The sequence below is a fragment of the Triticum urartu genome, chromosome 7A (assembly GCF_056163025.1).
Source record: "Triticum urartu cultivar PI428250 chromosome 7A, HENAU_Tu73, whole genome shotgun sequence".
Taxonomy (NCBI): Eukaryota; Viridiplantae; Streptophyta; class Magnoliopsida; order Poales; family Poaceae; genus Triticum; species Triticum urartu.
This window is the reverse complement of record NC_141879.1, coordinates 451,143,620-451,154,768: the sequence shown is the minus strand read 5'-3', so window position 1 is coordinate 451,154,768 and position 11,149 is coordinate 451,143,620. Positions and strand designations below refer to the sequence as shown.

Genomic DNA, 11,149 nt, shown 5'->3' with positions numbered 1-11,149 from the left:
CTATTTGTAAGGAAACAGGAAAACAGGCAGGCGCAAAAGACGAGGAGGCCAAATGATGGTTATCCAGCTAATTGGACGCCTTGATTTTTGGAAGGACATTAAGATAAAGATCCGTTAGAGATGATGTCGTGGCAGGTTTCCGAAATTCTTGGAGATGACGTCATGGCGGGTTATAAGGTTTGCACACCAGAAGTAGAAGGATTTCTCTAAGTGTTGAAGATTGACATGAACAAGTTCAAATCAACCAGGGGCCTAATGTTGGGGATATAACTATCAGGTATGACCTGCCTAGGAGGGGCAGGGTCATCCCTATGACGATTCATCACAATGAAGCCCAAGATCATATGGCGGTTCATAGGTAGGCTTAGTAGAGGGCCCATACCCGAAGGCGGCTTAAGGCCCATAGATATAAACCGCCATGTATGTAAAACTTGTATTGTAAGGTATGTAAGAAAGGTCACCGAGCCGGATACGTTGTATAAACTGGCCGGGACTCTGAGGGCCACAGGGAGTCAACCCGTGTATACAAGGGGACGACCTAGCGGCGACTTAGGACAAGAAACAACAGATCAAGAGCCGGGTCAAGCGTATTCGCTCCCTGCTCATCGAAACCCTAGCAATACCAACTACAAACTGGACTAGACTTTTACCTTCATCGTAAGGGGATGAACCAGTATAAACTCCTCGTGTCCTTTGTCCTGATTAACCCCTTTAAGCTAACCTCAATGCGATGGCTCCACGACTAAGTCCTCACACTAGGACATCTGCCGTGACAATTCCATGATAGTGGCCCTGGTGGCTTCTTGGGTATCATTGTGCCTCCACACCGCTCCAACGGAGACGTACTTCCCCCAAAGGGAAGGAACGTTGGTAACACATCCTCGTCTCCACCTGCTCCACTTGTGGTTATCTTTTCACTTTACTTTGTGCAAGCTATTATTGCGTTGTATCCTTTGCTTGCACTTGTTCTTGTTGTTGTTGTTCTTGTTGTTGTTGTCGTTGTTGTTGTTGTTGTTGTTGTTGTTGTTAGCATCATATAGGTTGCTCACCTAGTTGTACATCTAGACAACCTATTTGTTGCTAAACCTAATTTGTTAAGAAAAGCTAAAAATTGCTAGTTGCCTATTCACCCCCTCTAGTCAACCATATCGATCCTTCCAATTGGTATCAGAGCCTCGTCTCTTTATTAAGGGTTTCACCACCGAAGAGTATGGTTGACACCGTGGAGGATGTTCCCGAGGCTGTGGAGTTGACTTCGATCACTCAAAATGACTTAAATGAAGCTATGGCTTCACTTAAGACGTCTATGATGGCCGAAGTCAAGTCCATGCTTAAAGAAATACTTGAGGGGATGAAATCCACTCCTGATCCCTTGCTTGTGGTTAATACCATGGCATAGGAGTTGGAGGCCAATTCAGCCAAGGAAGCGTCTAAAGGTACTCATGTTCCTTCCCCTCATGTTAAGAATGGGACGAGAACCTTTGCCTCGGTTCACCCTCCTCCGGTCTATGGAGGACCGGTCCCCACAGCTCGCATTAATATTCATGTTCCTCCTCCCAAGCTTGTTAAGGGTGATTTTGCTAGTTGGGTCTTCCGCAATAAGTCTCGTTCGAATCATTGCTCTACTAACCTTTGGAGAATCATTGAGCAAGGCTTCTACCCACATGATCCAAACAACTTCACCCCAAGAGAAGTAGTGGACAATCAATACAATTACTCCGCATTGTTCATCCTTCAAGAAGCAGTCCCTCCCGAAGACCTAACGCACCTACAACCTTTCACTCGTGCAAAGGATTGTTGGGAGCACATTGTTTCTATGTACAAGGGGAGCTCAAGCATCCAACGGGCCAACTTTGAAGTGGTCCTTGATGAGGCCGATGAATTTGTGATGCTTGAAGATGAGGATCCGCGTGATCTTTATCGGAGGGTGACTACTCTTGTGGTTGCTCTCCAAGACCATGGAAGCAAGGATATGAATGACACTTGGATCAAGCGTAAGTTCCTTAAGGCCATCATGCCATTCAACAAGGCCATGTCTTCCATGATTCGACAAAGGCCGGACTTCCACACCTTAACCTCAAGTGAAGTGTTGGATGAGTTTATTGCCATGAACATCATGAACAAGATCGCCAACAATGCTCTTGCTCGTGTCCGGTCAAAGAAAAGCACTCCCACCCTTGCTTTGAAGGCCAAGGCCATTTCAGAAGAAGAAGAGGAAGAAGAAGAGGAGTGTGGCCCCGAAGACACCAAATATGCTTACCATGAGCACATGGCTCTTGCGTCAAGGCAATTTTGGAGCAACAAGAGGAACTCAAGGACCAACTTCACCAAGAACAACTCAAGTGGGTCAAAGAACAAGCAACCTGTAAGAACTTGCTATAATTGTGGCAATGTGAGTCACTTTGTGGTGGATTGCCCCTATGAGAAGAGGGAAGACAATGGTGGCAAACTCATTCACAAAGATAAAGCCAAGTCCTTCCCTAGCAAGAACAACTTCACCAAGAAGACTCCTCCAAAGGGCTTAGTGGCACATGAAGAGTACCCCTCCGATGATAATGAGGAAGATACAAGTGGAGAAGGAATGGCAACGACAACCATTGCCATTGCTACATCTTCTCCCTCCAAGGTGTCTCTCTTCGGCGCCCCCAACGAAAACACCATTGCCAAGTGTCTCATGTCCAAAGGTATCAACAAGGTAACTCCTAACATCAAAACCACCATCATTACTACTCCTTCATTATTAGATTATGTGGATGATAGTGAGGTGGAGAAAGTTGATGAGAATGAGTTCACCAAGTTTGTGAGCAAGCTCAAGGGTGAGTCCAGGAAGCACTTTGTTGCTCTCTTGGAACAACTTGGTGAGGCCAATGATATCATTGAGTCGCATGAGGATACTATCTCCAAGTTGGAGAGGCATAGCCGTGACTATGCCGATGAGACTGCGGATCATTCCATTGCTCTAGAGGAAGAGCTAGATCATTGTTTGACTCTTGAGGAGTCACACAATATTGATCATGCTATATTGCAAAAAGATCTTGATAGTGCCATTGTTCTTACTCATGTGCTTAAATCCGAGAAAGCCGCACTTGGGGTTGGCCATGATAGACTCAAGGAAGAATTTGATACACTTGACAAGGCTCACAAGGTCTTGAAGGGTGTTCATGCTTCTCTCAAAGAGTCTCATGATAAACTCCAAGTGAAGCTAACCAAGGAGATTTCCACTTGTCCTCCCTTCGTTCTAATTTTTTTGACTGTAAGGACAATAGCAAAGGCTTCTACTGCATGTATATTAGAATGGGAATATTGTAAAAGTTACATGGTGAGAATGTTACATGGGGGGGTGGTAAAGTCTAAAGAGCTATTTATAGCCACAACCAGAGAACCTAATCAGTGTATGGAATCTATTAAGGCAGTAATGAACTGCACTTTTGAGTGTTGCACCCTATATCTAAGATTGTAGAAGTCAGATTTGAATCTTTGTTTCCAGGAGGTCACTGAAGGCTTCACTTTCCTAAAATGGTGATTGTTGCGTTCTTTCCAGAGGCTCCAAGCTGAGATTAAGAAAATATCCATCCACAACCTCCTAGGATATTGGTTTTTCTGGTGGCTAATCAGCTGTAGTCTATGATTATGTGTGGACCAGTGGAATCCAAGAATTCTCCAACATTCTTGGCTAAAAACACAATGAAATAACAAATGTTCCATGGTGTCTTCAATATGCTGGCCGCAGAGGAGGCAGTCGAGGTTGGAGCCAATGTTATAGTGCCTTCGGTTGAGCATGTTTTTGGTGTTTAGACGATCAGAGAGGAGGAACCAGCCGAAGACCTTGATTTTTGTGGTGCATTTGGCTTTCCAAAGCCATTTGGCTTTCCAAAGCCAGCTAAAAGCCTCGTGAGCTCACCCGCAAAAAAAAGCCTCATGAGCAACCGCATCTCTAAAGAAGAAGCTGTAGTATGGAGTGGTTTTGAAACTGTCACCTCCCCAAACACATTTCCAGGTGTCATGTGTGTCAAGTGGGGCAATTGGGGTGACCTCAGATTGAATTTGCCTCAACTCCTCTCTTGCCTGGATTGAAAGTGGGAGGTGAAAGTTGGCGTGCAGATCAGCTGCAGACATGAGGTCTTTGACCGAGACATCTTCATTTAATGTATAGGAAAAACCTCTAGGGTATTGTTCGGCGTAGATGTATTGGTTCCAGTTGTCTTTCCAAAAAAGCGCCGATGATCCATCTCCAATCTGAACCTTTGTTACTCCTCTGTAGATTGGCATGAGGTGGATCAGATCCTTCCACCAAAAGGAACCACAAGTGTCTTGGGCATGGGGGACAGAGCTGTTGTAGTAGGATTCCCAAATTAAATTTACCCAGGGTATATCTTGTCTATTGTAGAACTTGTGCAGAAACTTGAGCAGCAAGGCTTCATTTTTGAATCGTAAGTTAATTATCCCTAAGCCTCCACTCTTCTTCGGTCTGCAAACCATGTCCCAGGCTGCGAGAGAGTTGCATTTGACCCCATGATCAGTCTTTTTTTCTCCACAAGCAATGTCTTCTGATCTTATAGAGTTGAACCAAGATTTTGGGGGGTAATCGAGTGGTGCCCATCGAAAACATAATCAGAGAGGTGATCATCGAGTTCATGAGGGCCAGCTTGCCTGCATAGGACATCAGGGACATGGCAGTAGTGATATTCCTCTCTGCTTTACAAACCAGAGGCATCATATCTTGGATAGATGGTCTAGTCGTGCCCAGGGGAAGCCTGAGGTACGTGAACGGCATAACACATACATTGCAACCAAAGAGAGCGGCCAGATCATTGCACTTGTCAGTGGGAGTGTTGATTGGCACAAGAGTAGATTTATGAAAGTTGATCTTGAGTCCAATGGATGTGGCATAGTTAGCAAGGATGTCTTTGATTGTTTGTGCTTGGTTCAGGCATGCCGGCATGATTATAATTGTGTCGTCGGCGTACTAGATGACCAGGTAATCACCATTATTAACAGGTCGGATGGGGTAGTCCAAGAGGTTTCTACGCAAAGCATCATTGATTGCGGTCTGGAGAAGATCCGCGGCAAGGACAAAGATCAGAGGAGATAGCGGGTCACCTTATCGAACACCACATAAGCAATGGAAGATTTTTTCGGTGGTGCCATTGAGCAGTACTGAGAATCGACCAGAGGAAATGATACATCGGATCCATCTAAGCCATGTGTCATTAAACCCCATGTTTTCCATAATTTATAGCATGGCAGCGTGTTGGGTGGTGTCAAACGCCTTGGATAAATAAAGTTTGAGCAAGATCACTTATTTCTGCGAAGTCTGACATTGATGTATGTATTCAAATGCCCAAGCTAGGGAGTCATGGATAGATCTCCCTTGGTGGAAATTGTATTGGTTGCGATGAACTATTTGCAAGATGATCTTCTGGAGTCGATTAGCTAGGATCTTGGTTATCATTTTAAGGCAGCAATTAAGCGATGTATAGGCCGAAAGTCGTTGAAAGTTTCTTGCAAGTTATTCTTCGGTATGAGAGTGATAGAACCGTAGTTCAGACTTTCAAGATCAAGATCACCTTTGTGAAACTCATCACAAAACTGATAGAAATTGATCTTGATGATAGGCCAGCAAGCTTTCAAAAAGGCTCCATTGAAGCCATCAGGACCGGGAGCCCTGTCAGGTGGCATTTCATTTATAACTGCATCCACCTCGGCGTGAGAAAAGTGGGTGGTCAGGCTGTCGAAGTCTACATCTTGTCCGAGAAGGGCCGAGAGATTAAATTTCATGTGTGGGGTTGATCGAGTACCTAAGCGTTGTTTGAAAGCCTCAAAAAGTATGGTTTCTTTTCCGGTGTGATCATCCACAATTATGCCTTGATCGGATTTCAAAGTTGCAATGCAGTTACATCTGAATCTTTCTGTTGCCACAGTCTGAAAAAAATTTGTGTTCTCGTCCCCAAATTTGATCCAATGAATGGTGCATCTTTTCTTTCAGCAATCTTTCTAATATTGGAGTAATCTAATGAGATGACGTTTGAGAATGATCCTAAAATTACCTTCAGGCAATGTAAGAGGCCTGCGTTCCTCAATGGTGTCAAGCCCGAAGATGGCTTTGTTGGTGTTTTCTATGGCAACCTTTAGACGAGAGATCTTCTTGCTCCATTGGCTGAGAGCATGTCGCACTGCTTTGAGTTTTTGACAAAGAATGGAAGCAGCGTTTTTATTTTTGCCAAACTTAACCGGTTTATTCCAGGCCCGATCAACAACATCCATGAAACCCGGATGGGCAATCCAATACGACTCAAATTTGAAGATTTTGATCCGTGGTATTTTGGTTTGTATAACCACAGTACAAGGAGTGTGGTCAGACACCGGGCGGCCCAAAGGATTTACCAAGGTGTTTGGGAATGAGGTGGTCGAATTGAGGGTGGTGAAGAACTAATCAAGTTGTTCAAGAAAGTGGATTAAGTTGCATGTTGGACCAGGTATAGGCTCGACCTTTGATTGGAAGTTCAGTAAGCTCTTGATGAAATCATTGAAAGTGAACATGTCTTGTGAGTTTCCCCCTGGCATATTACGATTATCAGGAGCGCGGATATAGTTGAAGTCACCGAGGATCAACCAATCTTCGGACGAGGGGATGTTAAGATCAAACAACCATTGTGTAAATTTAGCCCGTTACTCCCCTTGGCAAGGCCCGTATATGTTTACTAGATTCCAACTATGGGCATTTTGGGTGGAAGTGAAGTTAATCCCTAGCGCAAATTGTTCTTCAATAAAAATAGAGCCAGTGAATACACTATGATAACCCACAAGTATAGGGGATCAATTGTAGCCTCTTTCGATAAGTAAGAGTGTCGAACCCAACGAGGAGCTAAAGGTAGAACAAATATTCCCTCAAGTTCTATCGACCACCGATACAACTATACGCACGCTTGATGTTCGCTTTACCGGAAACAAGTATGAAACTAGAAGTACTTTGTAGGTGTTTTTGGATAAGCTTGCAAGAAAGTAAAGAGCACGTAAATAAAACTAGGGGCTGCTTAGATAAAGACACAACTAAATTAGTTTTAATAGAGAGCTTTTGTCAACAAGAAAGTTATTTGTCCCTAGGCAATCGATAACTAGACCGGTAATCATTATTGCAATTTTATTTGAGGGAGAGGCATAAGCTAACATACTTTATCTACTTGGATCATATGCACTTATGATTGGAACTCTAGCAAGCATTCGCAACTACTAAAGATTCATTAAGGTAAAACCCAACCATAGCATTAAAGTATCAAGTCCCCTTTATCCCATACGCAAACAACCTACTTACTCGGGTCTGTGCTTCTGTCACTCACGTCACCCACCATAAGCAAATCATGAACATATTGCAAACCCTACAACGGGAATCCCTCACGCTTGCGCGACACGGAGAGCACCATAGGACAACACCAATAATAAAACATGCAACTCAAACCAATCTTGATCATCAAATAGCCATTAGGACAAAACAGATCTACTCAAACATCATAGGATAGCCATACATCATTAGGAAATAATATATAGCGTTGAGCACCATGTTTAAGTAGAGATTACAGCGGGTAAGAGAGAGGTTACACCGCTGCATAGAGGGGGGAAGAGTTGATGATGATGGCGGTGAAGTTGTTGGTGAAGATGGTGGTGATGATGATGGCCCCCGGTGGCACTCCGGCGCCACCGGAAGCGAGGGGGAGAGAGCCCCCCTCCTCCTTCTTCTTCCTTGACCTTCTCCTTAGATGGGAGAAGGGTTTCCCCTCTGGTCCTTGGCCTCCATGGCGTGGGAGGGGCGAGAGCCCCTCCGAGATTGGATCTATCTCTCTGTTTCTCTATGTTTCTGCGTTCTGTTCTGGCTTTATTTCACCGTTTCGTGTATATATGGAGATCCGTAACTCCGATTGGCCTGAAACCTTCGCCGTGATTTTTTTTCCGAATATTAGCTTTCTTGCGGCAAAAGAAGAGCGTCAACCACCTTACGGTGGGCTCACGAGGGTAGGGGCGCGCCCAGGGGGGCAGGCACGCCCCCCTGCCTCGTGACCACCTCGAGCACTGGTTCGCGTTGATTTTCCTTCCAAATTTTCCATATTTTCCAAAAATAAGCTCCGTCCGTTTTTATGCCATTTGGACTCCGTTTGATATGGATATTCTGCGAAACCAAAAACATGCAATACACAGGAACTGGCACTGGGCACTGGATCAATATGTTAGTCCCAAAAATAATATAAAAAGTTGCCAAAAAGTATATGAAAGTTGAATAATATTGGCATGGAACAATCAAAAATTATAGATACGACGGAGACGTATCAGCATCCCCAAGCTTAATTCCTGCTCGTCCTCGAGTAGGTAAATGATAAAAAAGATAATTTTTGATGTGGAATGCTACCTAGCATAATCTTGATCATATGTCTAATCATGGCATGAATATTAAGACACGAGTGATTCAAAGCAATAATCTATCCTTTGACATAAAGACAATAATATTGCAAGCATACCAACCAAGTAATTATGTCTTATTGAAATAACATAGCCAAAGAAAGCTCATCCCTACAAAATCATATAGTCTGGCTATGCTCCATCTTCACCACACAAAATACTCACATCATGCACAACCCCAATGAAAAGCCAAGCAATTGTTTCATACTTTTGACGTTCTCAAACCTTTTCAACTTTCACGCAATACATGAGCGTGAGCCATGGACATAGCACTATAGGTGGAATAGAATGGTGGTTGTGGAGAAAAAAAAAGAAAAAGATAGTCTCACATCAACTAGGCGTATCAACGGGCTATGGGGATGCCCATCAATAGATATCAATGTGAGTGAGTAGGGATTGCCATGCAACGGATGCACTAGAGCTATAAGTGTATGAAAGCTCAAAATGAAAACTAAGTGGGTGTGCATCCAACTTGCTTGCTCATGAAGACGTCGGGCATTTGAGGAAGCCCATCATCGGAATATACAAGCCAAGTTCTATAATGAAAATTCCCACTAGTATATGGAAGTGAAAGCATAGGATACTCTCTCTATAAAGAACATGGTGCTACTCTGAAGCACAAGTGTGGTAAAAGGATAGTAACATTGCCCTTCTCTCTTTTTCTCTCATTTTTTTATTTTCTTTTTTTGGTGGGCTTCTTTGGCCTCTTTTTTTATTTGGGCTTCTTTGGCCTCTTTTATTTTTTGTAAAGTCCGAAGTCTCATCCCAACTTATGGGGGAATCATAGTCTCCATCATCCTTTCCTCACTCGGGCAATGCTCTAGTAATGATGATCATCACACTTTTATTTACTTACAACTCAATATTGCAACTCGATACTAGAACAAAGATATGACTCTATATGAATTCCTCCGGCGGTGTACCGGGATGTGCAATGATCTAACGTAGTAATGACATCAAAAAACGGACAAGCCATGAAAACATCATGCTAGCTATCTTACGATCATGCAAAGCAATATGGCAAGGAATGCTCAAGTCATGTATATGATGATGATGGAAGTTGCATGGCAATATATCTCGGAATGGCTATGGAAATGCCATGATAGGTAGGTATGGTGGCTGTTTTGAGGAAGGTATATATGGTGGGTTTATGGTACCGGCGAAAGTTGCACGGTACTAGAGAGGCTAGCAATGGTGGAAGGGTGAGAGTGCGTATAATCCATGGACTCAACATTAGTCATAAAGAACTCACATACTTATTGCAAAAATCTATTAGTTATCGAAACAAAGTACTACACGCATGCTCCTAGGGGGATAGATTGGTAGGAAAAGACCATCGCTCGTCCCCGACCGCCACTCATAAGGAAGACAATCAATAAATAAATCATGCTCCGACTTCATCACATAACGGTTCACCATACGTGCATGCTACGGGAATCAGAAACTTCAACACAAGTATTTCTACAATCCACAACTACCCACTAGCATGACTCTAATATCACCATCTTTATATCGCAAAACTATTGCAAGGAATCAAACATATCATATTCAGCGATCTACAAGTTTATGTAGGATTTTATGACTAACCATGTGAATGACCAGTTCCTGTCATCTCTCTAAATAGATATAAGTGAAGCAAGAGAGTTTAATTCTTTCTACAAAATATATGCCCACTCTCTAACAAGTATAAGTGAAGCAAAAGAGCATTCTACAAATGGCGGCTGTCTATGTAAAGAGAAACATGCAATCCAAGCTTCAAATGATATAAGTGAAGCACATGAAGCATTCTATAAAGCCATACTCAAAAGATGTAAGTGAAGTGCAAAGAGCATTCTATAAATCAACCAAGGACCATCTCATACCAGCATGGTGCATAAAATAAAAAAGAAAACTAAAGTAAAAGACGCTCCAAGATTTGCACATATCGCATGAACGAAACGAATCTGAAAACATATCGATATTTGTTGAAGAAAGAGGGGATGCCTTCCCAGCATCCCCAAGCTTAGACGCTTGAGTCTCCTTGAATACTTACTTGGGGTGCCTCGGGCATCCCCAAGCTTGAGCTCTTGCCTCTCTTCCTTCTTCTCACATCGAGACCTTCTCGATCATCGAACACTTCATCCACACAAAACTCCAACAGAAAACTCGGTAAGATCCGTTAGTGTAATAAAGCAAATCACTACTCTAAGTACTGTTGCAAACCAATTCATATTTTGTTTTTGCATTGTGTCTACTGTAGTATAACTTTTTCATGGCTTAATCCACTGATATAAATTGATAGTTTCATCAAAACAAGCAAACTATGCATCAAAAACAGAATCTGTCTAAAACAGAACAGTCTGTAGAAAGCTGAACATTCACCATACTTCTGATACTTGAAAAATTCTGCAAAAATTAGGAATTTTTTTTTACAGCAAGACAGTGCAAAAGGAATCAGAACCATTTGATGTTCCAGTAAAAAATTAAAATTCACGCGCTACAGCCAAAGTTTCTGTCCTGCACCGCACAAACCAACAAGCATCGTAAACATCCTAAAGGAAAACCTTGGCACATTATTTTTATAATACAATGGAATTGTACAAGGGGATAATTATTTTTGTTGAAAATTTTCTGTAATCAAGATTCACAAAGTTGCCGTGAGCATGAACAAAGTTCAAGGCTAGCTCCCACTTCAACAATGCTTGTCTCTATCACTTTCACT

At 42.8% G+C, this 11,149-nt stretch overlaps 1 protein-coding gene across 1 annotated transcript; it reads left to right on the top strand.

Annotated features, from left to right (window-relative positions):
- The first annotated feature begins 2,107 nt into the window (after positions 1–2,107).
- LOC147959908 (uncharacterized) lies at positions 2,108–3,628 on the top strand. The gene is made up of 2 exons (XM_087533028.1): positions 2,108–3,145; positions 3,542–3,628. The coding sequence occupies exons 1-2, from the start codon at positions 2,108–2,110 to the stop codon at positions 3,626–3,628; spliced, it is 1,125 nt and encodes a 374-aa protein (XP_087389154.1).
- The last annotated feature ends 7,521 nt before the right edge of the window (positions 3,629–11,149 follow it).

Coding starts and splice junctions, on each gene's coding strand:
- LOC147959908 (XM_087533028.1), top strand. CDS start 2,108: ATGAACATCATGAACAAGATCGCCAACAATGCTCTTGCTCGTGTCCGG. Junction 3,146..3,541: donor CACTTGACAAGGCTCACAAG/GTCTTGAAGGGT, acceptor CGTTCTTTCCAG/AGGCTCCAAGCTGAGATTAA.